This window comes from Tursiops truncatus, chromosome 2 (assembly GCF_011762595.2).
Source record: "Tursiops truncatus isolate mTurTru1 chromosome 2, mTurTru1.mat.Y, whole genome shotgun sequence".
NCBI classification, from domain to species: domain Eukaryota; kingdom Metazoa; phylum Chordata; class Mammalia; order Artiodactyla; family Delphinidae; genus Tursiops; species Tursiops truncatus.
This window is the reverse complement of record NC_047035.1, coordinates 101,843,638-101,870,891: the sequence shown is the minus strand read 5'-3', so window position 1 is coordinate 101,870,891 and position 27,254 is coordinate 101,843,638. Positions and strand designations below refer to the sequence as shown.

Genomic DNA, 27,254 nt, shown 5'->3' with positions numbered 1-27,254 from the left:
TTTGGCCGCGAGACATGTGGGATCTTAGCTCCCCTGGCCTACAGTTTCTGACTGTACATTCATGTTCCTTAGAGTTTCATGTCTGTGGGAAGACTTGAAGACTGAGTATTTGTATTTGTTTCTGCCAGGCATCTCGGGCCACTACCAAGTCAAGATCATTCTAAGATAAATTACTTACTCTGGTTTCTTCAAGGTGCTTGGGTAACGTGAATTCTAGCTCTAAATCCACGTAGAAGTTGTACTGTGGTCCTGAATTTTCAAGGAATGCCTTCTACCCTTCTACCCAGAATCAAGATTTCGACAGGAAAGTTTCCTTGTGATGTCTCTGTGGAATATTTTTTTTTTTCCTCCTAGTTCATCCAACCAGGGTTTTACCTTTTGGGACTCTAATCTGTCCTTCTACCTTACACAGGCCCCAGGCTTGGTCCCCTTACCTCTGTGAACAGCCTTTGTGTCTAGACTTCTGGACTTTAAATTGTAGGAAGAAAAAGAAAGATGTTCATGACTGCTAATAATATCTACTGAGGAAGAGAAAATACTAAGATGTTTATTTTCTTCCTGTGCGATGGAAGGAAGGGGATGGGAGATCTTTCTGTACTTGGCAAGACTGCAGAATGTATGAGAAAGAGTGACATAACTCAGTAATGATATAAATACAGATAATTAGAGGAAAGGAAACATGGTTTTCACAAGAGAATTCCTGTTAAATCAGCCATAACCCTAAAATGGCATTAAGCATGGAGAGAATGAGATACAAGAACCAGGAGAATAATAAATTTAAAACTTCCACAAGCCTCTAACAAGTTCCATACTGAAGTCATCTTTAAAAAAATATAATAAGTCAAATACACAAACACACACACACATACACATCTATGGTCACTACTGGCTCTGCTTTGGCAGGAAAATGCCAAGCTCATGAAGATTCATGACAGGGAAAAGTGTATGGTTCTGTGATTGAGCAGAAGAGCAGCAGATGAGTTTCAGTGGGGGCAAGTCCAGTTTAAAGTGTCACTAAAACACAATGCAAAGTATAACACATCAGACGGTCCGTAACTAGACAGCTCAGCAGCCCCTAGGTGCAGACCTCTCTCACCTAGATGCCTGCAACAATGCCCCCCCACAGCCGACATCCCCATCTCTGCTTCAGCCCCTGTGATCCATCTTCCAACTGCGATCAAGGCCATTTTAAAAAACTAACATAGACATCTGACTATATCACCCTATCTGCTTAAAATCCTCCAACAGCTCCTTATTGCTCCAGGGAAAGAAACAAGATGTCCTGAACACGGTCTACAGGGCCCTGCATGCTGGCCCACCTCCTCTCCAGCCTCATTCCCCACCAGCATGCTCTGTTCAGCCCCCTCTGCACCCTGCAGTTTGCCTCATGTCACATTCCTCCTGCGACGGGCTATTCCATCTCCTGTGTCTTCACCTCACTCTTTTCCTCGTGAATGCCATTCGTGCTTCAGCTCTCACTCCCAACATCGCCTCCTCCGGAAGGTCCCACAACCAGACTTCTGTTACTCATTCTCACAGCACCACCCTATTAGCTTCCCACGGCTACTGTGACACGTCACCACACACATGGTGGCTTAAAACAACACAGTCATTCCTTTTTGGTTCTGAAGGCCAGAAGTCTGAAATCAGTTTTCACTGCAGCAGAGGTGGTCCCTTCTGGAGGCTCTGAGGGGAGAACAGTTTCCTTCCCTTTTTAAGCCCCTAGTGGCCGCCTGTCTTCCATGGCTGATGGCCCCCTCCCCCACCTTCATAGCACATCACACTCCAATCTCCGCTTCTGTTGTCACATGGCCTTCTCTCCTGATTCCGACACTCCTGCCTCCCTCTTATAGGGACTCTAGGGACTATTACATCGGGTTTACATAGATAACATTGTATCATCTACTCATCTTAAGATCTTTAATCTAATCACATTTGCAAAGTCCCTGTTTGCCATATAATATTCACAGGGATTAGAACGTGGCGATATTTGGAGGAACCATTATTCAGCGTACCACAAGCACGTATCTTTCCTTCAAAGCACTTATCACCATTAGTGATAATATAGCATGCACCATATTTAGTGTGCTATATTTAGGTCATTATTCGATTAATACTCATCAGCTCGCTAGACTATCAACTCCGCAAGGATAAGAACAGAGCCTGTTTTTCTTCATTACTGGATCCTCAGCACCTAGGCCATATTCAAGAAATATATGTTGGATAAACAGATGGGTTATTATCCAATCACTAAAAACAATAATTAGGAAGGTAAAGTGGCAACAGGCTACAAGGAAATTTTCCCGTGAACTTCCATTATGGTTTTCACTTTGCTTGTGCAATAAATGAAAACCAAAAGGGAAAAAATTACAGTATTGAGTAAGCTCATGAAGAGCTTCAACCAAAACAGATGTTTCTAAGTTGATTACTCACTTATTGTCCAAAAGCTGAAGCTGGTGGTTACTGTCTCTGTGGGACATCTTCAGTTTGGTGCTTTGCTCGGATATTGACAAGTCCACTCTGTTCAAAAGCTGAGAAATCTGGAAAAGAAACTTCGCTTGTAAATGTCATATCAAACCTTTTCAGAAGTAATTTCAGAAAACATTAGTGAGCTGTATTCTCGTCAATGGCATTAAATTCAATCTAATTTCATAAATTCATTTAGGAGATCGCCTCATCTCTCCACTTCCATTTTCTTTTATACACACCCATCAAAAATCAAGACCAGGGGCTTCCCTGGTGGCGCAGTGGTTGAGAGTCCACCTGCCGATGCCGGGGACACGGGTTCGTGCCCTGGTCCGGGAAGATCCCACATGCCGCGGAGCGGCTGGGCCCATGAGCCATGGCCGCTGAGCCTGCGCATCCGGAGCCTGTGCTCCGCAATGGGAGAGGCCACAACAGTGAGAGGCCCGCATACCGAAAATAAATAAATAAATAAATCAAGACCAGAGGAGTTCCCTGGTGGTCTAGTGGTTAGGATTCTGGGCTTTCACTGCCGTGGCCCAGTTTCATTGTCTGGTCAGGGAACTGAAATCCCACAAGCTGCGTGGCACAGCCAAAAAAAAAAAAAAAAAATCAGACCAGTAGCACTGCCAAAATATTCATCATGCACTGAGCACTTTAACTACAGGTCTCTGATGAGCAAGCCCAGCTTCTGCCCAGGAGCACTACTTCCCCCTGCTGGCATAAAATGTAAGTCATTTTTACCTTGGAATTTCTACCATTAGTGTGGTTGCTAATCACAGAATGGAATTCTTATCACTTACAGATTCCATCAAGGTCCCAGATTTACCTACGTATCAAGTTAAGTTACCAGAATATATAATTTTTAAACTATAACTCCTCTCACTCCTTTCTCCCACTACCTATCCATTTTCCTTGTCTTTTTACTAAAATGTACTGAATAATATAAAACTAGCCCTTTATGAAATGCCTTTATTTTTTGCAAAAATTCTGATGTTCGATGTTCCTTAATTCGAGATTCACAGAATAGGTATTTATCAGATCCGAAACAAAGAAAAATTATGTCTCTTTTTATGGATTTCTATATGTTTTTTACTCGGTTTGGCTACTAGAAAGCTTAGTATTTCCTTAGCATCTATTTTCTGATCTAATAGTTCTGTCCTCACATTTCTTTAGAGAAAATTATTGGACTTATTTCATTTTATTCTTTTTTTCAAGGTTTTATAATAACTATTTTTTACATAAGTAGCTTTAGATCCTTATCAGAGGTAGCTAGCACACAAGTATGTTTAACCCAGTAAATTGACTAGATACTCCATTTTACTGAACAGTCTCTCTTTAAATGAAGAATAGCAAGTAAGGCCGACACTGTAGGGAAAGTCCTAGAAGATAGGCCCCATTATGGCAAAGGGGAACTTCTAAGAAGCCAAAAAAAAACTGAAATGCCAAGAGTTTTGCTTTGAGAAATTAATCTGTGAATTGCAAGGTGGAATACTCTGAAATTTATTAGCCAGCCTACTCTCTAGCTTTGTTTTAATCTTTTCCCACATACAAACTATGTGATGAGGCAGTCCATAAGTCTCATGAATAAAGTATCTATTTCCTGAGCCCCAACTGGGATGAGTGCCCTGTAAAACAATGCTTTGATCACTTACCTGTGTAAGAGATAGTTTTGGAGATATAATTTAGAAGTTTTGGAACATGTTAATTGTTTGAAGAAGGAGGGGAAAGAATCTTTAAAATTAGGACTGTACTGAAAAATCTTGGCATTTTGGTCACATACTCACAAAGGGCCACTCCAGTGAAACAGAAGGAGGAAGAAGAAAAGGGATGCTTATGCTGGGTGCCCTACCTAGTTTCTCAGGCAGGAAATAATCAACACCACGTTATTCTTCGATAAGAACAAATACTCACTTTCACAAAGGTACCTGAAACAGGTCATACCTGTCCCTCCGCATCTTTGATTTTCGTTTCCAAGATCAGCTTGGCAGCCTGCTGCTCTTTGTTCAAGTGCTGGAGCCCCTCGTAGGTCGTTTTGTGCTCAGCAGAGAGTCTGGCTATGCTGGCGTCACATCTATCCGGGCAAACGACAAAGATAATTCTTATCAAAGTCTTCAAACACGCGCTACAGCATCCTTACACACTATAAAGTGCACGACCGCACTCGAAGAAACTGCACTATGAATCATGCCTTTTAACAGAGTTCTGAATGAATGCGGAGAGCTGCTCTCATTACGGTTTTTAAGTTAAACAACAGGGATGTTGCTTAATAAGACTAGAGATGTAAGCATCAAAGCAACAAAGCCTCTGCAAGGCTCACGAGTACAAAACTGAATATGCAGTGAGAGCCCAGTTACAACAAGCTTACACAGTGAGCCAGACGTGGTCCGTCGCTCTGTAGTACCACTTCCGCCCTCCCAGGTTCGGGGCCTCTGGATTTTGGAGGCAACTTCTACCACATTTGAAAGTACTATTCCTAACCTTTTACCAAACCACCTGTAAGGCTGTATGCTTTAAGTGTGGTCCAGAGCAGAAGGCTCTACAGCTGGTCCCAGCTGCTCTGCCCTTGAGCCGTACAACTTGGCAGTTCCAAAGGTGCCCAAAGTATTTGCGGCAGATAAGCTGGGTTATGAAGCCTCTGTCAAACGCTAACAGCAGAGTCACAGAATGACCCCCTAGGAATTGAGAGCAAAGTCATGCCCTGTTCCAACACAATCATTCCTGCTTTGAGAAGGAGCAGCCAGCTTGCTACTGGGCTCCAGTAGAGACTGCATGCCTAAGCAGGAGTCACTGAGTGACCATGCAATCTGGGCAGCCCATCATGAACACCAAGCCATAGAAGTGGGCATATGGGCAGCACTCCGTCTTGGAGGGAAAGGGATATACAGACGTCAGGCTTAACAGTCCTAAAGGCATAAGTAAATTACAGGAGCCCAGACTCCTGTGGCCTCTACTCTTCCTACTGCCAGTTTCCTTCAACTCACATGTATGGCCTGGGATCAGATGAGCTTAAAATACAAATGTTTAAAGTACTCCACAATCAAAGATAGATTCACATCCATCAAGAGAACTCTAAACTATTTTTAAAAAGCAAAGATGAAAAAAGAATAAGGGGTTAAGAGAAAAAAATGAGAAATCCTAGAAATAAGCTAAACAGTTTTCTTAATAGAGCTGACAAACATGACTGGACATGATTGAAGATAAAATCAGTGAATTAGAAGATAGTAGCAAGGAGCTCACTCAGAATGCAGCAAAGACAGACAGAGATTCAAAACATGAAAAAATAGTTAAGAAAGATGGAGGACAAATAAGGAGATGCTAACGTAAGTCAAAGGGAGGTTGAGAAGTCCCAAAAGAAAAAATGGAGAGAATGGCAAAAAAGCAATATTTGAGGTGTGAGTGCTGACAACTTTCTAAAACTGAAAAAAGACATGTGTTTTAAAGTATTCAATGAATACAAAGTGGCATAAGTAAAAATAGAGCATGGTGAAATTCAGATAACCCATGATAAAGATTTTAAAACCTACCAGAGACTAAAGACAAAATGACTTTTTTGACTGACTGTAAGATTGACAGCACACAGTGATATCAGAACATAGTAGATATCAGAAGACAAAAAATATCATAAGATGTTGGAGAAACAGCTTCTAAGGATTGAGCGGAAACAACCTATCATGCAAGAATAAGTACAAAATAAAGACAGTTTTAGACATACAAAGATTAAAAAATGTATCACCCACACAGCCATACTGAAAAAGTCATTAAATAATAGACTTCAGTACGAAGAAAAGAACACCCAGAGAGAAGGAGTAGGATGTAAGAAACAACAGTGAGCAAACTGAGAAAATTTTTGGAAAATTTATTGTTTTGTAGACTCTGAAGAAAGTAAGCTACCAGTTCAATTATTCCAAACTTCTTGAGTCCTTACTTGGTATTGAATCACATTTTCTCTTGTTTAGCTTAATCATTTGGCTAAAATGCTATAGTCCTTTTTGGAAGTAACAGAAAAAAAAAGTATTAGGAAAAAAAAATGTTTAATATTGACTAAAATATTTTTTAATATTTTAAAACACAATCTGACAAACTGCATATATGCACTTTCTAAATTTTAATGTTCATAATAAAATAGACACAAAGCAACAATTATGTCACTATCCTTCTATACTGGAAATCTTTTTTAATGTTTAATGCTCAATGCTGGCATTTGTACAATCATGCTATATCACACACTGTAGGTGGAAAAGTATATTTTATAAGCTTTCTTGAGGGCAACTTGGCAGTATATACCCCAAATCTTGAAACATGAATATATTTCTATGTACCTTTCAATCTAGGAATTAACCCCAAAGAAACAAAAGTGTGAGCAAAGAAAAATCAAACTAATTAAATTCTGTATAAATTCCTTGAACAATTTCCTGTTTTAGGATAAAACAAAAATCCTTTAAAACGCTCAGAAAGAGTTGGTCCCAACCCACTTACCTCCCTGCATCATCTCCTATATTCTGTCCCCGTTTTTCCTCTGCCCTCAGCCACACTGATTACACTTCAGGGCTTTGAACTTATGTCACTCCTTCCCACTTCAAGGCCTTGATGCAGGCTGTTCTCTCCGTCTGCAGTGTTCTTCCCTGCCCTTTTCACCTGCTTAGTTACTATTCATCCCTCAAGCTAAGCACACAAGTCACTTCCTTATGGAAGCCTTCCTGGAGCCCCCAGAGTAGATCGGGTACAGCAAGTACACACTTTCAGGATGCCCCATATTTCTCTTTTACTGAACTTCTTATAATAAACATTTATTATTATTACTATTTATTATCATTAATCTCTTAATCCTTGTTTCATGACACGTTCTCATCATTAGTCCATGCATGGCTCACTTCATTCAGTTAATTATTATTATTATTATTATTATTTGCTGTATGCGGGCCTCTCACTGTTGTGGCCTCTCCCGTCGCGGAGCACAGGCTCCGGACGCGCAGGCTCAGCGGCCATGGCTCACAGGCCTAGCCGCTCCGCGGCATGTGGGATCTTCCCAGACCGGGGCATGAACCCGCGTCCCCTGCATCGGCAGGCGGACTCTCAACCACTGTGCCACCAGGGAAGCCCCAGTTAATTACTTTTTAATAACTGCTCCTATTCTGAATCCTGTCATCATTCCCTTGTTCTCCTTTTAAGACTATATTGCACACATACACACACGTATGCATGTGTGTGTATATATACATATATACATACATATATATATATTTCTTGAAAGTATGTTATGTGTGCATTAGTTGAATTCAACTTTTAAAAAGCCATTATGTCATATGTAATATTTTGATACTTATTGTTTTCACTTATTGCTAAGATTCAACTATATTGTTACACGCCACTGTAGTTCTTCATTTTAACTACAGAATAACATTCTACTGTTTGTTACGATTTATTTGTCCATACTCCCACTGCTGGGCACTTTGGGTTATTCTGGGATTTTGCTATTGTGAACGATGCTGCTATGAACATGCTCTCCTGTGGTACAAGTACAACCATGTATCTCAGGCAGAAACTGATGGATCACAGACTATGTGTATGTTCAACACTGGGAGGTACTATCAGACCCCACTAATTTATACTCCTACGAGCAATGGGTAAGAGATCCTAGGCACCTACACCCTCTCTAATGCTTGGCATTGTCAGATATTTCAGATGCCAATCAACTGGGTGTAAAAAAGCATACATTGTTATGTTTTTAAATTTTCATTTCAACATTAACCAGTGATGTTGAATCTCTTCACAGGTTTATCGGCCATATGTGTTTCTTCTTTGGTAAGATATCAGTTCATGTCTCTTACCCACTGTTATATTGGGTTGTTGGCATTATTCTTATTAACTTGTATGAGGTCTTTATATATTCTTGACACTAACCTTTTACCATCCAATATCTTCCTCAATTTGTAACTTCTTATTTTCTTCTTTAAGAATGATGAGCAACGTTTTAACTTTTAAAATAATCAAATCCATCAATGCCTTTTATATCAAGAAGAAATCCTCTGCTACCTAAAGGTCTAAAACAGGGGTCCCCCAACCCCCGGGCCACAGACCAGTACCGGTCCATGGCCTGTTAGGAACCGGGCTGCACAGCAGGAGGTGAGCGGCAGGCGAGCGAGTGAAGCTTCATCTGTATTTACAGCCGCTCCGCATCGCTTGCATTACTGCCTAAGCTCCGCCTCCTGTCAGATCAGCAGCGGCATTAGATTCTCATAGGAGCGCCAACCCTACTGTGAACTGCGCATGGGAGGGATCTAGGCTGCGCACTCCTTATGAGAATCTAATGCCTGATGATCTGAGATGGAGCTGAGGCGGTGATGCTAATGCTGGGGAGTGGCTGCAAATACAGCTTATCATTAGCAGAGAGGTTTGACTGCACAGAGACCATAATAAATCAATTGCTTACAGACTCATATCAAAACTCTATTACTTGAGGTGGAGAGACCTAGAGTCTGTCATACAGAGTGAAGTAAGTCAGAAAGACAGAGACAAATACCGTATGCTAACACATATATATGGAATTTAAGAAAAAAAAATGTCACGAAGAACTAGGGGTAAGACAGGAATAAAGACACAGACCTACTAGAGAATGGACTTGAGGATATGGGGAGGGGGAAGGGTGAGCTGTGACAAAGTGAGAGAGAGGCGTGGACATATATACACTACCAAACGTAAAAAAGATAGCTAGTGGGAAGCAGCCGCATAACACAGGGAGATCAGCTCGGTGCTTTGTGACCACCTAGAGGGGTGGGATAGGGAGGGTGGGAGGGAGGGAGACGCAAGAGGGAAGAGATGTGGGGACATATGTATATGTATAACTGATTCACTTTATTATTAAGCAGAAACTAACACACCATTGTAAAGCAATTATACTCCAATAAAGATGTTAAAAAAAAAAACCCTATTACTGGCTTCCCTGGTGGCGCAGCAGTTAGGAGTCCACCTGCTAATGCAGGTGACACGGGTTCGAGCCGTGGTCCGGGAAGATCCTACATGTCCCAGAGTAACTAAGCCCATGTGGAGCAACTAAGCCCGTGGGCCACAACTACTGAGCCCGCGGGCCTAGAGCCTGTGCTCCGCAACAAGAGAAGCCACAGCAATGAGAAGCCCACGCACGACAAATAGAGTAGCCCCCGCTCGCCGCAACTAGAGGAAGCCTGCGCGCATCAACGAAGACCCAACCCAGCCAAAAATAAATAAATTTATGAAAAAAAAAACCCTATTACTGAATGGTAAGTGACAATTAAGCTGCATCTGGTGGCAGGATTTACAGTGGCAAGTGAGTTGATGTACTTCAATTGTAGAGCTGCATCTGGTGGCAGGCTTTAAGTCAGAATCCAACACTTATTTTAGTCCATGCGTGGCCCGCCCATTATTTTATTTACCACTTCCATCCACGCCTCTTTCCCACGCTGTGCACTTATCTCAGTCACAGTTTGGGTAAGCCCACAAGCTAACCCTAGCCAAAACGAGTAATAAACAAACGCTGCTGGAGAGCTTCTTTGAAAAGACCCAATGATGAGACAGCAGAAGCCTCTAAGACTGCCAACAAAAAGAAAGCTGCATTTAAAAGAAAATACCAAGAGTCCTACTTAAATTAGGGGTTCATCGCAACAGGTGATTCACATTCTCTAAGCCCGCTTTGTATAATATGTGGCAACCGGCTATCCAACAAAGGCACGAAACCTTCAAAACTGCTTCTCCACGGGGAGACCAAGCACCCTGCATTAAAAGACAAGGCTTTGGAGTTTTTCAAAAGAAAAACACATGAACACGAAGAACAGAAGCAAGTATTGAAGGCCACCACTTCATCAAATGCGTCTGCACTGAGAGCATGAAATGTGTCTGCATTGCTAAAGCTAAGAAGCCCCTTACTGTTGGTGAAGAGATGATCCTGTCTGCTGCTACGGACATTTGTCATGAACTTTCAGGAGAGGCTGCAGTTCAAAAGGTGGCACATGTTCCTCTTTCGGCTAGCACCATAACTAGATGAACTGATGAAACAGCAGAGGATACTAAGGCACAACTGTTAGAGAGGATTAATGAGTCACCATGGTACGCAATCCAGGTTGACGAGTCTACCAAAGTTGACAACAAGGCAACAATGCTTGTTTTTGTGCGATACATCTTTCAGGAGGATGTGCATGAGGATATGTTATGTGCACTTTTGTTGCCAACCAACACCACAGCTGCAGAACTATTAGGGTCTTTGAATGACTACATATCAGGAAAACTGAATTGGTCATTTTGTGTCAGTATATGCACAGACAGAGCGGCTGCCATGACTGGACAGCTTTCTGGTTTCACTACTCAGGTCAAAGAGGTCGCTTCTGAATGTGAGTCCACACACTGTGTCACCCATAGAGAAATGCTGGCTACCCAAAAAATGTCACCTGAACTTAACAACGTTTTGCAGGATGTGATTAAAATTATCAACCACGTTAAAATACATGCCCTTAACTCACGTCTGTTCGCACAGCTCCATGAGGAGACGGACGTAGAGCACAGAGGTATTCTCTTATACACAGAAGTGAGATGGCTTTCTAAAGGTAGGTCACTGGCCAGAGTTTTTGAGTTACGAGAGCCGCTCCAGAGATTTTAGAAAAACAGTCACCAGTGGCAGCACATTTCAGTGACACAGAATGGGTCACAAAACTTGCTTACTTGTGGGCTTCCCTGGTGGCACAGTGGTTGAGAGTCTGCCTCCCGATGCAGGGGACACGGGTTCGTGCCCCGGTCTGGGAAGATCCCACATGCCGCAGAGCGGCTGTGCCCGTGAGCCATGGCCGCTGAGCCTGCGCGTCCGGAGCCTGTGCTCCGCAACGGGAGAGGCCACAGCAGTGAGAGGCCTGCGTACCGCAAAAAAAAAAAACCCACAAAAAACAAAAAAAGCTTGCTTACTTACGAGAAATATTCAACCTGCTCAGCGAACTCAATCTGTCACTTCAGGGGAGAACCACAACTGTGTTCAAGTCGGCAGATAAGGTGGCTGCATTCAAAGCCAAACTGGAATTATGGGGGCGATGAGTGAATGTTAGGATTTTTGACATGTTTCAAACATTAGCAGAGATTTTGAAAGAGACTGAGCCAGGGCCTTCTTTCTCCCAGCTGGTGCATGATCACCTATCTCAGCTTTCAGAAGAGTGTGAGCATTACCTCTCAAGCACAAAAGACCCCCAAACTGGGAAGGAATGGATCCGCGACCCATTTGTGAATAAGCCAGGTGAAGCGACTTTGTCCATGCTAGAAGAGGATCAACTTCTTAAGACTGCAAATGACGGTGGCCTTAAAAGTATGTCTGAGACAACTTCATATGATCTGGATTAAGGTGAAAGTGGAATAGCCTGAGATTGCCACAAAAGCACTGAAAAGCCTGCTTCCATTTCCAACATCCTGCAGAGTTTTCTGCAGTGACAGCAACCGAAACAAGATTACGGAGTAGACTAGACATAAGCAATACACTTCGGGTGTCACTGTCTCCCATCATCCCCAGATGGGACCATCTAGTTGCCGGAAAACAAACTCAGGGCTCCCACTGATTCCGCATTATGGTGAGTTGTATAATTATTTCATTATACATTACAATGTAATAATAATAGAAATAAAGTGCACAATAAATGTAATGTGCTTGAATCATCCCCAAACCGCATCCCCTCTGCCCCGGTCCGTGGAAAAACTGTCTTCCACAAAACTGGTCCCTGGTGCCAAAAAGGTTGGGGACTGCTGGCCTAAAATATATCCATCTATATACTTCTATTAAAAGTTTTAAGTCTTATGTTTAGCATTTACTCATCTGGAGTGGATTTTGTATCTGGTGTGAGGCAGGAAACAAAGGATCTTTTTTGATAAGGATAATAAATTTTCTAGCCCCATTTACAGAACAATCCCTCCTTTCTCCACTGATCTGCTGTGCCATCTATCACATATACCAAAGTCCCAGACATGTGTGGTTCGATTTCTGGACTTTCTATCCTATTCCATTGTTCAGTTTCTCTATCCCTAAGCCAACAACATCTTAATTACTGTAGTTTCATAACAAGTCTTGCTATCATCTGGTAGGGCAATTCTCCCCTCCTTGGTCATCTTCAGAAGTGTCCTGGATAATTTTTACTCTTAACCCTGACATATAAACATTAGGATCATCTTATCAAGTTTCTCTGTAAAACTCTGAATTCTAATTGGAATTCTATTGATTCTAAAGATTAATTTGTGAAAACTGATACTTTTAAAGATATTAAGATTTCCTACCCTTGAATATAATACCCATTTCTATTTACTAATGTTTTCTTATTATTTCTTTTTCTTTAATAAATTTATTTATTTATTTTTGGCTGCGTTGGGTCTTTGTTGCTGCACACAGGCTTTCTCTAGTTGCGGCGCGCAGGGGCTACTCTTCATTGCGGTGTGCGGGCTTCTCACTGTGGTGGCTTCTCTTGTTGCGGAGCACGGGCTCTAGGTGCGTGGGCTTCAGTAGCTGTGCCACGCAGGTTCAGTAGCTGTGGCGCACGGGCTTAGTTGCTCCACAGCATGTGGGATCTTCCCAGACCAGGGATCGAACCTGTGTCCCCTGCATTGTCAGGCAGATTCTCAACCACTGTGCCACCAGGGAAGCCCCTCTTATTATTTCTTAATCAAATTTAAAAAATTTTTCAAGAAGTCTTGAATAATTTTTGTTAGATCTATGCCTAGTTATTACACATTCTCTGATTTTATTTTAAATGGAATCTTCATTTTAAGTATGTTTTCTAGTTGTTTGCTATTGGTTTACAGTAAAGAAACTGACCTTTGTACACTAACATATATAGCCACCTTGCTAAATTTACATTAACAGATTAAGAGAGAAAAATTATCTGACGACTTGAACAGATGCAAAAAACATTTGAGAAAACTCAATGCAAATTATAAAGATTCTTAGTAAATTTGGAATGTAAGAAAACATCCTGAATCTGATAAATCCATGTTTGATTATCATCCAAAAGTGGAAAACCTCTGGAGGTATTCTCATTAAAGCTGAAAACCAGAGAAAGATGCCCACGACCACAATTTCTACTTAACTGTATTGAACATTTTAGCCTGTACAAGATGACAAGAAAAAGAGACTAAGGATATGAGGATCAGAAAAGAAGAAATTAAATTGTCATTATTTGTAGATGATATCATTTCTACAGAACCCCCCCAAATCTACAAATCAGAATCATAAGTGAAATAAAATAATTATTTTGCAATAATTCATTTAATGTCTCTCTCTCCTGCTAGAAAGAATATAAGCTGCATTTAAGGAAGAAGGACAACCGCTTTTTTCATCACTAAAACCCTAGTGCCTAGCACAGTGCCTTGCATGTAGTAGGGGCTCAATAAATATTTGCAGATGAATGACTCTAAGGAATAGTACTACATACCATGCACTGTACAAGATACATGACCTATATTAGTTCATTTACTCCTCACAAATCATCCCCACTCCACAAATGCTGGTTAAAAACACCATCAAATACCCTTCTTTTAAATTTTGAGTTCACAAGTTTTAAGCAAAACATTATTTAAATCGTATTTGGGGAAATCTGAGGTTTTAACACATTATAGAAAGGCATTATTTTCCAATCCAAATAGAAGACTATTGGCTAGAAACTGTCAGGTATCACTACATCAGACCAGTTCACCATCTTTACAAAGCTGTTCGAGGGACAGACTGTGTTTGAAGAAGTTACTTGAAAAGGTCTCAGAAGGATCCCGAAGCTCATGGCTCACACATGTGCACTAGCTATAGCTTGGCTTTCATATTTTGTCTCACTTGGAAACACAAATACTACTACATAAATTTCCATTAACACAGGAGTGGCTAAATACGTTCAAATATGGTACATACATATAGCAGAATACTCTCTATCCAATTAAAAAGTACGCCAGATTTGTGTGCACACTCGAAGGAAGCCCACAGTATATTGTTATGTACTAACAAGTGGCAGAATAGCATGTAGAATACTTCGTAAAATTAAAATCCCACTGTTAGGTGATTATTACACCGCAAATCATTACATTACTGTAGTGATAAATTATCTTATAATTATGTATGAGAAAAGTCTAAAAGGACAGATACCAAACTGTTAACATTAATTACCTCTAAGAAGTAAAACAGAGCTAGGAGCTGGTGAGCCTCCATTCTTCTACTTCATGTATTTCATAGTATTTCTGACTGTTTATCACAAGCATATACCATTTCTGTTCCTTTATAAGTACAAGGGCAGGGTAGGCAGGGAATGCAGGGAGGGACACAGGGTGTGATACCAAAGCCTCCCGTCAGGAAATATACACAGTGAAATCAACTGTGGTTTTCTTAGGTTAATAACAACGTATTCTCAAATGTTTCAGGAAAAAATTTCTTTTAAAAAGAATAATAGAGTAAGTTACTTGTAATAATGATAGAGTAAGTAAAATGCTAACAATTGGTAAATCTTGCAAGTTTTCTATAAGTTTAAAATTATTTCAAATATATATATATATATATAAGAAAAAAGGATAAGCAATATTACTCTCTCAGCTAGTAGTGAATCAAAGACATCATTCTTCTCTTTTCTAGAAACACACTCATAAAAGGCAGCCTTGGGGCTCGAATATAGCTGCGTGTGTGACTCAGGTGCTTTAGTTAAACAAGAATTTGCAATGAATCTGACCAGTTGTCCTGTTTCATCCTGAAGTTATATTATAGATGAACCAATAATGCACTCATTGCAAATTTTCCCTTTTCGGGTCTTTGGGCAGCTGTTATCTCCCAGGTACAGTTCTTGGTTGTGGCCATCAGGTGGCAGAATGACTCTATCACTTGGCTATCTGATCAATAATGGCAGGGAGGTGGTCAGAAGTCCAGAACAGAGACCCGAAGGTCTAGCAACAGACATGACTTGGGCACCATGCTTAGGCAGATCTTCTCTTACAGCTTATGAGATGGTGGCGTATGGCACTGAAAAGGCAATGACACTTACATAATGCCTACGTCATTCACCTTACTTTATCTCTTCACATCGGCATTTTATAATCTTGCAACCTTACATAGGTGAATACAGTACAATAAGATATTTTGAGAGAGAGACCACATTCACATAACATTCGTTATAGTAAATTGTTATAATTTTCTATTTTATTATTAATTATTGTTAATCTCTTACTTTATAAATTAAACTTTATCATAGGGATGTGTGTATAGGAAAAAACATAGTATATATAGGGTTCAGTGCTATCCTTGGTTTCAGGCATCCACTGGGAGTCTTGGAATGTATTCCCTTGGGACTACTGTATCATAAGCTAAGCCTCCAACATGGGTGTTATCCACGGCCTAACAAAATATTGGCATTAGCAAGAAGTTCCATGATATAGAAACACATCTTACAACTATATCAACTTAAATTCCTAGGTGCCCATCCCTGCATAACCACTGATAGAGTGCTTTGGGTTTTGGGGGTTTCTTTGTTTTGCTTTCTGCTAGTTATTAAATTGTAGTGAATGACATTCGTAGGAAATATCTCTAGTTCCAGCTTGATCTCTTTCCAGCAACAGCAATAAAGCTAATGTAAATTGAAAAAAAAATGGCAATGACACTTAAAACATTAAGTTGCTCATCTTCCATATAATAATAATTATTATATATATAATTATTGTATGTATACATCATGAAGCCCTTAAGTGCTGGCAATAATTTAATTGAATCAGACTACATAGAAATTTACATCCCAGGACATTGTCAAAAACAGCAGAACATGACATATACACACTACTATATATAAAAGAGATAACCAACAAGGACCTACTATATAGCACAGGGAATTATACTGAATATTTTGTAATAACCTATAAGGAAAAAGAATCTGAAAAAGAATATATATATATATATATCTATATCTATATATATATATATATCACTGTACTGTACACCTAAAAGTAGCATGATATTGTAAATCAGCTATTCGTCAATTTTTAAAAAAAGAATTATATTGGGGATACACAGACCTACTAGAGAACTCCATTCTCTAGTAGGTCTGTGTCTTTATTCCCATCTTGCCCCTAGGTTCTTCATGACCTTTTTTTTTTTTTTCCTTAGATTCCATATATATGTGTTAGCATACGGTATTTGTTTTTCTCTTTCTGACTTACTTCACTCTGTATGACAGTCTCTAGGTCCATCCACCTCACTACAAATAACTCAATTTCATTTCTTTTTATGGCTGAGTAATATTCCATTGTATATATGTGCCACATCTTCTTTAACCATTCATCTGTTGATGGACACTTAGGTTGCTTCCATGTCCTGGCTATTGTAAATAGAGCTGGAATGAACATTTTGGTACATGACTCTTTTTGAATTACAGTTTTCTCAGGGTATATACCCAGTAGTGGGATTGCTGGGTCGTATGGTAGTTCTATTTTTAGTTTTTTAAGGAACCTCCATACTGTTCTCCATAATGGCTGTAATTTACATTCCCACCAACAGTGCAAGAGGGTTCCCTTTTCTCCACACCCTCTCCAGCATTTATTGTTTGTAGATTTTTCAAACATCCAGTTTTCAACAAAAGTTGTAAGACATACAAAGATACAGGAAAATGTGAAATAAACATAGGGGAAAAAGCAGGCAAAAGAAACTGCCTGTGAGAGAGCACAGAGGTCAAATTTAAAAGACAAAAACTTCAAGGCAGCCATCATAAATATAGATGATTAAAGAAATGAAGGAAACTTGCTTTAAAAAGTAAAGGAAGAGGGGCTTCCCTGGTGGCGCAGTGGTTGAGAGTCCGCCTGCCGATGCAGGGGACACAGGTTCGTGCCCTGGTCCAGGAGGATCCCACATGCCGCGGAGCGGCTGGGCCCATGAGCCATGGCCGCTGAGCCTGCGCGTCCGGAGTCTGTGCTCCGCGACGGGAAAGGCCACAGCAGTGAGAGGCCCGCGTACCACCAAAAAAAAAAAAAAAAAAGTAAAGGAAGAGATACTGACAATGTCTCATCAAGCAGAGAATACCAATAAAGAGACAGAATTTTTGTTTTTAAAGAACCAAGCAGACCCAATCAAGAACATAAAAAGAAAACCCTTAGAATGGGGGAAATTTTTTTCAAATCAGCTATCTGACAAGAGAATTGTATCTAGACTATATAAAGAACTACTACAACTCAATAATTAAGGAAAAAAACCCCTCAATTTGAGAAGGGGCAAAGGATCTGAATAAACAGTTCTCCAAAGAAAATATACAGATGACCAATAAGTACATTAAATGATGTTCACCACCTTTAGTTATTAGGGAAATGCAAATCAAAACCACAGTAAGATGCCACTTCACACTCACTAGCTTGGCTATAATCAAAAAGACATATAACACGCGTGGAAGAGGATGTGTAGAAACCAGAGCCTCGTACGCTGCTGCTGGCAACATAAAATGGTGCAGCCACTTTGGAAAACAGTCTGGCTGTTCTGTTCCTCAAAGGGTAAAATACAGGGTTACCATATTACTCAACAACTATACTCCTAGGAATACACATCCAAGAGAAATGAAAACATATGACCATACAAACTTGTACGTGAATGTTCAAAACAGCATTATTTATCATGGCCAAAAACTTTTAACTTGACGATATCCAATGTACCTATTTTTTTCTTTACACCGGGACTTGCTTACCCTGAGGGAACTTGCACACCTGCCTCAGTACACAGGTATTTCTCCTCTAAGGCTCTGACACCATCCAAACAGACCTCATAGAGGAAAGTGGATGAAGCCACTGAGTCTTGGACAAATGAAGATGATAAGCCAAATAATGGACCAAATGTCTCGTTAGGCACAGGAAAGCTAAACTCTGAGCTCTGCGTTAGGGAGGCGTAGGAAACTCTCTGAGACAGTCCTGTTTAGGGTGTGTTCTGCTTAGAGGGGGAGGGGTGTCTGTCACCTCCATAGATAATTTGCCTTTGCCCTTTCCAGCTGGATCTCCACGGAGGAATCAGGACCTGTTTCCTATCAATTACTTCACCAATGGATCCATGAACACTATAAGATAAAACCTGAAATAACATTGCAGCCTACTCATTTCAGACTATCACTGTAAAAGTTCATACCCTTTCAACACCATGATATAATCAATGCAAGAAAACCGAAACTTCGCCAAGGAATTTTTATTTCACATGAGTTTGTTTCAACAAAGTCTCATTAGCGTTCCAGGAAAAAGATGAATATAGCCACAAAACAAAGCAAAAATATGTGGAGCTTCCAACATGTTTTTTTTAATTGTTTCGGAGTAAAAGCATTTGTTTACAGAGAAAGAACAAGCTGGGTAGAGAAGTTAGTAAGAAACTGCAGAAGAAAAATGTAAAATTCCTGAAAGTATTTCAAAATTTTGTAATTAGAACCAGTATTATGAGGATAATTTCACTGCAGCTGCTCCTGAGACAATAATAGGTCCCATTTGCTCTATATTCACTCCATCCCATGCACACACTAAGCCTCTTACATATATCGCCTCGCTTAATCTTCATCTGCAACTCAAGTGACTACGAAAATTTCCAAAGTTCTCCTGAAGTTCTTACTCTGCCTTGTAGCTCTGAAGCTCCTCAACTCCTCACAGTTCTGAGAGGTGTAACAGAGCTGGGGTTTCGTTTCAGCTGATCTCCACAGAAAAGATTCAAGTTTTCTGAGTCTAATTACAGTGATTTTCCAAATCATTAATTCATCCAAACAAACATTTATTGAGTACCTACTGTTTTCCAGAGACTGTTCTATGCACTGAAGGTACAAAAATAAAAGATGCGGTACTCCACCCCAAGACAACAGAGAGACTCAATAGAACAGAGAGTGGGGTACCTGGGAAGACTTCCTGGAGGAGGCTGAACTTTAAAGGCTGACTAGAAGTTAGAAAAGAAAGGGAAAAGGCATGCTAGGTACAAGAACAGCATGTGCAAAGGCACAGATATAGGAGAGCATGGCCCATTCAGGGAACAGCAAGCAGTGGATTACTGCTGAAAGGTACAGTGCGAGGGTAGAGAGAGGTAAGGGGGTCAACGGGGTATCTCTCACCAAGGGCCATACTGAGACTGGAGTTCACCCAGCTGAGGACAGAAAATCACACAAGAGTAGAAGCAGGAGCCCTCTGCTGTGAGACAGATGTTCATCCAGTGGACCCCAATACACAGGCCAAATATTCAGGGCTCTTCATGTGTTGTCTGCACAAATACCCCCTAACATCCCAAAGAGGCCTTGGATCCTGTGGTCCCCTTTTCCCCCTCCCACCCTTTGCAGGCCACTTTCACTCTCGCCTCAGGATGATTTGAACCCCGTATTATCTCCACAGCTCCTGTGTACACTCCTGCTTGACCCTTGACGGCAAGAGAGGGCAGAAGAGGCCTGCAAACGCTTTGGAGATTGTGCACCTCCAGCAAGCTCCCAGGTGACAGGGACGCTACTGGTCCATGGGGCACCCTTTCAGTAGTGAGTGCCTAGAACAGCACTCTTCCTCCTACCTGAGGGGGAAGATCTCTTTTTCGAATGTACAATCTACCACGGACCAATACTTTCAGAAAATAAAATAAAAATGAATGACAAGAAAAGTGAAATTTTAAAAAGACACACAAACTATACGTCCCAACTGTGTATTATTGGGCTCAGTAAACATAACATTAACCTAGCAAATTACTCAGGTCAACTGAGCCCTCCCCTCATCGACTCCTGCACACACAGCTCCAAATACAGAAGCGCAAGAAATCAGGGCTGCTCAAAACAAGGTCTAACTGCCACTGCTACATTTTATGGGCAAAGGAGAGGATGTACTAGAAGAAGCAAAGGATTTGCTTTGGGGCTCCATGAAGATATTCCCCACTAAAATGGAGTTGATGAAAACTCGCTCCTGATACATAGAGGTGCAAACATCTGACCACCTACCTGGCCACTCGTCCCCGGAGATCTCCCAGGCCGGAGAGTTGCCGCATCTCCAGAGTCTTTAAGGCAGAATTTGTTCCATAGCTAATGTTGTCCCGGGCGCGGATCTGCTCCTGGAGTACCTGAGCAACACACAAAAACACTAACGGAGTCATCCGGGAATTCACATGCTGCCACAGAAGCATGTTATGCTTTTGGTAAAAACAAGAATGTTCAACTCCTTTCAGAAGAGGCTCCTTTGTAATAGTCACCTGATATACATGGAGAACCAGGGGCTTAGAAGAGAGACCTCAGAGATGACACTTGGACCAAGGCCCTGCATTTACCAGTAAAAACACTGAGACTCAGATGTCAGGTGACTTGATGGAGGTCCCGCTGCAGGAAGAGGCAAAGCTGAGACTAGAAGCCTGGACTCGTGGAGCACAGTTCAGAGGTCTTACCCCGCGCCAGGGTGCTTTTTAATAGTCATTGTTTTAGGCGAACGATCCCTAAATCTGTGAAATAATAAATCAAGAAAAAGGCGGGGAAGAGGGGCATCAGGCAAAGAGGTCCAAATTCCAGTCGCTCCAGCTGTGTGATCCTGGGAAAGTGTCTCAAGTTTTCTGAGCTTCCTTTTCCTCATCTGTTGATAGTAATGGTGATTATACTCTTAAGGCCACTTTATGGGAACATTACATAAGATAATGCATACAAAGCACTTAGCACAATGCCTAGTACATGGTAAATACAGCAAATGCTAATGATTCTTTCTAGTACCTATTCGTAACAACATTTATACAGCACTGGAATGGTAGAATGTGTCTCAGAGAAAAGACATTAAATGAAAGCAGAACTACTGGAAGATGGAATGACCCAACACAAAAGCATGAACTGGTAGAGCATCCATCCTGGGAAGTCTGCAAAGGAAAGATGGAGATGAAGAAGGCATCCGTGGCGTGTATTGAGCATGTCCTGGGAGGAGCCCAGGGCTGCGATACACGCTGACATGCACAAATCCACACAGCGCCCTGTGAGGGAGGTACTCTCAGGAGACCTGTGCTATAGACCAGGAAGTGAGGCACCGACAGCTGAACTGATAAACCCAACATCACCTGGGGAGCAAGTGGCTAGCTGGGACTGACCCAGGCAGCCTGGCTCGAGAATCCAAGCTCATAACCATGCTGCAATGCTGCCTGCCAAACCAGCAAAGAATCTGAGACAGAAGCACTAAGGACAGACAGACAGATATGAAAACCCAAGTCCTAGGTTACAGGAGACCCCTCAAAAGCAAAAGTTCGCATCAGACGTTTCTTTGAACATTTCCTTATCCTTTTGCTCAGCGCCTCCTTTCCCCCTCCCTCCTCCTCTCCCTGTATTCTGTCCTCCACACTCCTGCCACCCCATTACCACACTCTCTCCTTTTTTTTTTTAAATAAATGTATTTATTTATTTATCTGGCCGCATTGGGTCTTCGTTGCTGCTCACAGGCTTTCTCTAGTTGCAGCGAGTAGGGGCTACTCTTCGTTGTAGTACGCAGGCCACCATGTGGTTCTTCCCACCAACAGTGTGGTGGCTTCTCTTGTTGTGGAGCACGGGCTTTAGGTGTGCGGGCTTCAGCAGTTGTGGCACACAGGCTCAGTAGTTGTGGTGCACAGGCTTAGTTGCTCCACGGCATGTGGGATCTTCCCATACCAGGGCTTGAATCCATGTCCCCTGCACTGGCAGGTGGGTTCTTAACCACTGCGCCACCAGGGAAGTTCCTCCTTCTTTTCAAAGAGAAAGCTTTTGATTTCTCGTATGGTTTCCCTTTCAGCCATTTTAAAAAAAATTTCCGATTTGCCTGATGTCAACTTGAGTATCTATTCTCTTTTGCTTTCTTTGTTTTGTTTTTTTTTGTTGTTATTTTAAAAGATGAGTACCAAGTTCCTTTAACTATTTCTTCCTTAATAATGAAGACATTTTCTCTTTTTTTTTTTTTCTTTTTCTTTTTTGCGGTACGCGGGCCTCTCACTGTTGTGGCCTCTCCCGTTGCGGAGCACAGGCTCTGGACGTGCAGGCTCAGCGGCCACGGCTCACGGGCCCAGCCGCTCCGCGGCATGTGGGATCTCCCCGGACCGGGGCACGAACCCGTGTCCCCTGCATCGGCAGGCGGACTCTCAACCACTGCGCCACCAGGGAAGCCCCGACATTTTCATTTTAGTACAGTATTTTCTGTGTCCACGGGTTGTGTGTGAAGTGTTTTCTTTTTTATTGTTTTAATTTCAGTTTTGAATTCCTCTTTGGTCTAAGGATATCTAGGTATCTAAAGATTACTTAGAATTGTATTTCTTCATTTTCAAGGAGATTTTTTTCTATCATTTTTACTATTTATTTCTAACTGTACTGGCTTATGATCGAAAATACGATCTGTAATATATTTAATTTTTTGAATGTGTTGTGGTTTGCTTTGTGGCACATGACTGATTTTTCAAAAGTTTCATGCAAAAAACTATTCAAGGTTCAATATTGCATATTAGATTGAGTTCCCTGACTTATTTATTTATTTTTGTCTACTAGATCACTCCAACGATGAAGAGGTGTTATGAATTCTTACACTGTAAGATACTTTCATCAAGGTCTGCTTACATTTTTAATGCTGTTTACTTTACATATTTACCTGCCATTTTATTTGGACATACAGATTTATGATCAAAGTGGCCATAGCCATTACATAATAACTTTTTAATCTGATTTAGTGCTTGTAATATTAAGTTTCATCGTACCTACTATTAACATTGCTACTATACTTTATAAATAATAAAGCAAATATCTGCTTGGTCTAACTATACACCAGACACTGTTCTAAGTGCTATAGGTATGATAACTGGTTTAATTCTCACAAAACGCTATGAAGGAGGGACTATTATTATCCCCATTTCACAGGTGGTGAAATCTCTATGTGATCAAGTAACTTGCCCAAAGCCACAGGCAATGCCTGAGGGAGCTGGGATTTGCACCAGGAGCTTGGCCCCACAGACTGTGCTCTCAACCATGACATTATGCTGCCTTATATTTTCATTCATCCTTCCATCTCACTTTCTTTTTTTTAAATTTTATTGAAGTATTGTTGATTTACAATGTTGTGTTAATTTCTTCTGTGCAGCAAAGTGACTCAGCTATACATTATATATATCTATATATGTATCTATAGATATATATATATTCTTTATATATAGAAATATATATTCTTTTTCATATTCTTTCCCATTATGGTTTGTCACAGAATATTGAATATAGTTCCCTGTGCTACACAGTAGGACGCTGTTGTTACATCTCACTTTAGAGTTACAATTTACGGTGCTTTTTGTTGTTGTTTCCCTTCTCCTTTTCCCTATTTTGACTGGTTTAATCAGGTTACCGTTCATTGCCTTTTCTCCCCTTGTTAACTGGGGAATGTTCTGGCCATTGCTAGTCCATGAATGGCTACCTCCCCTTTCCCAACATTTATAACCATGTATGCACCTACTCCAGGCTCTATCCCTGCACAGCACCCCTCTCCTCCACAAGAGACAGTTATTTAGCACGTTCACACCCACCCTCCTTCATCCTTCAACCCCAGATGATTTATGTGGAAGGATTTTTACTTTTCTCCCCGTCTTGCTTTTCCCCACACCAACTAGGCGTTGCTAAAATAACTCAATACTTCTAGTTGGGATACAATTAGAATTTTGCTTGTAGAAGGGCCTTCTTTTTCAATTATCTTTTTCTTCTTCTTTTTTTAGCACTCTGTTACCCAGTCCCAGGCATTTATCTATATCCATTTACATGAAATGACAGGTCTTTTTCTAAGGATCACCAATTACCTTTGTGCTTCTCCTTTTCATTTTCCCCTATCTTAGGGTCTCTGTGCATAGTCTCTGTGTGTTGGTTAGAGTCCTTCCTCTAGCATTTTCCTCAGACTAGGCACTTGGATGAAAGACTCTCTGGATCCCTGCCGTGTCTCATATCGTCCTCCCTGGCTCTGAAGGGTGGGTGATAAACTGAAAGGGTATGAAATTCTTGACCTAAAGGCCTTCTCTCCCAGTGAACTTTGAAGCTGACAGGAAGTCTGATGCTTTTTCCTCTGAAAGCACCTTGGCTCCTTATGCCTAGATGCTTGTTTTCCATCTTCAGAGTTCAGGATTTTTATCAGAATGTACCTAATTGTGGATTTTTTTTTAAAAATTCGATTCTACCTAGAACTCATTGAACACTTCAAACTGTAGTCTCAGATTTATTTTCAACTTGGGTAAATTTTCTTCTTCTATGTAATTACTGGTTTTTCTTTTCCCTCTGTTTCTTTGTCTCCTTCTGGAATTCCTATTATTCACACGCTGGGTGTCCTGGTCTGTCCTCTAAGTCTTGTATCTTTTCCCCCATGGTTTCCCTCTCTTTGTATCTGGCATTGATGTTTCAGCACTTCTTCTACTTTGTCTTGTGGGTAACTAATTCAATTCATAAAAGTAACCATCCTTGCCTCTAGATCATCTACTGACTTTTAAAAATTTAAGTTCAAGGAAGAAATTTTACGTTGTACCTGGATCTCCTTAAGCACTCTGTCTTATTACTCAGTTGGAGCTATTGTAACAAAACACCACAGACTGAGTGACTCATAAACAAAAAACGTTTCTTTCTTGCAGTTCTGAAGGCTAGGAACTCTAAGATCCAGGTGCCAGCATGGTCGTGTCCTATGAGGGCTCTCTTCCTAGCTTGCAGACTGTTGCCTTCTCACCATGTCCTCACGTGCCAGAAAGAGGAAGTTCTGGTCTCTCTTTCTCTTCTTATAAGAGCACTAATCCCATCATAAGGGCCCACCCCCATGACCTCATCCTAAACCTAGTCACCACCCAAAGGCCCCACCTCTAAATACCATCACACTGTGGGTTAGAGCTTCAAACATGAATTTGGGGGAGGGGACACAAACATTCAGGCCATAACATACCCTAATTATTTTTCATGCAAGGGCCACCTGTTTCCTATTTCATTTGGGTCTGTTCTAAGGGCTGTGCTTATTCTTCCTCCCTCTGGCTTCTGGGCCCACTTAAGTGTGATGTTTCTTTTTGTTCTCCGCTCATTGGAGTGAGATTAAGTAGGTAGTCCTAGGTGTAATGGAAGGAGCTTATGAGCTGGAGGTGCAGCCGATGAGAGCACAGAGCCAGGATCCAGGTGAGGTGCCGGGAGGAAGCATCTCTGTGTCCTTCTCTCTGCAGCCCTCCCAGCCTGGAGCCAGCAGGGACACAGCCCATCTCTACAGCCCCTCCTCGCCTGCCTCCACCTCGTTAAGGACAGGAGACCAGCTCAGACACATGGTGCACAAGGCCAGTGAGACCGGCCTTCTCTCTCTTACTCCTAAACCATGGCATCAAGGACCTGTCTCCCAGGCTCTCCCCAGCAAGGTCTCTGCTGGCTCCTCCAGGCCTTCCTGCCTGCCCATCCCAGCTGTTCAGGAAGCTGGCACTGGAACTGGGAATAGGGAAGAAGGCACACTAAGCCACTACCTTCCTATCACCTCCTGCACCAATCTAGAGGTTTAAAGATACATTCACGTGTAGCTACTTGTTACGATTTCTAGAAGTTTGATGATTTCCGGTATACTGTCAATTTGCAGTCCAATTTGCAATTGAATGGGGAAGCCCTATTAGACGATAGATTTATGCTTGCATAAATCGTTTTTGTGCTCCCTTCTATCAACTATATTTTTAAATTTTATTTATTTATTTATCGGCCACGCTGTGCAGCATGTAGGACCTTAGTTCCCCAACCAGGGATCGAACCCGTGCCCCCTGCAGTGGAAGCGTGGAGTCTTAACCACTGGATGGCCAGGGAAGTTCCACTATCAACTATTTTTTAAGTATAACATATATGCAGAATAGTACACTTATATACAGTTTTTTAGGATTTTCAAACTTCCTTGTAAAAAGCAGAAATGAGGAATGTGAGGATTCTGTGTTTTCCTTATTGGAAACCTGGCTGGAGTCACCATTGACGGAGTGATACTGACAGTGACAGTAAAAAAATTTCACTGGAAGGAATTTGGAACTGCTAGACCTATCTGTTATTTGCTGTAGTTTCCAGCTTTTTCTGAATGAACCTGCTCAACAGAATAGAAGAATGCAAACCAGTTACAATCACCTGTGAATGATAAAACGTTAGTCATTGGAACACACTCTTGCAAGAAAACTTGAGATCTGACTAATCTGGTTCTGACACTCCCACTGACGAGAAGGCAAAGGGGAGCTCTTTCTCTTTTAATAGGAAATAACGCTTATTTGTCACAGTTAATAGAAAGTAATACTTATTTTTTTATACATAATGCTTCAAATCTTTGTTTATAATAAGGCTTAAGACCGTGGGTTCTCATCCACCTTTGGGGTGTGTAAGGATCCCCAAGTGGCTTGTTAAACACACAGGTTCCTGGGCCCTACTCCCAGGGAATCAAAGTGAGGGAACGGGCCCAGAAATGCAGATGGTCATGGTCCACAGACCACTCCTGGAGAAACACTGCATTAGACACTGGCGAAATGACAAAGGCTCCAACCAATCATTTCATCTGAGTTGTTTCTCAGTCAAAAAAATCACTAAGCAAAGACCATGAAGAGCAATTCACCAAACAGGTGCTAAAAATAATTAAACAACACATTTTTTTGAAGGTTCAACCTTTCTGGGACTTCCCTGGCGGTTCAGTGGTTAAGACTTCACCTTCTAATGCAGAGGTTGTGGGTTCGATCACCTGGTCAGGTTTGGCTAATATCCCACATGCCTCATGGCCAAAAAACCAAAACATAAAACAGAAGCAATAGGACTTCCCTGGTGGGGCAGTGGTTAAGAACCCGCCTGCCAATGCAGGGGACACAGGTTCGAGCCCTGGCC

The 27,254-nt window shown here is 41.4% G+C and overlaps 1 protein-coding gene across 2 annotated transcripts in view; it reads right to left on the bottom strand.

The window, feature by feature from the left end:
• FAM81A (family with sequence similarity 81 member A) overlaps window positions 1–27,254 on the bottom strand; it is a 123,419-nt gene that overhangs the window by 11,314 nt on the left and 84,851 nt on the right. For both annotated transcript variants that reach the window (XM_073801098.1, XM_004322302.4), the window contains exons 4-6: window positions 20,391–20,509; window positions 4,408–4,537; window positions 2,434–2,540 (exon numbers count right to left, since the gene is read on the bottom strand). In XM_073801098.1, the coding sequence (XP_073657199.1) occupies window positions 2,434–2,540; window positions 4,408–4,537; window positions 20,391–20,509 (356 nt within the window). The remainder of the gene's footprint in view (window positions 1–2,433; window positions 2,541–4,407; window positions 4,538–20,390; window positions 20,510–27,254) is intronic.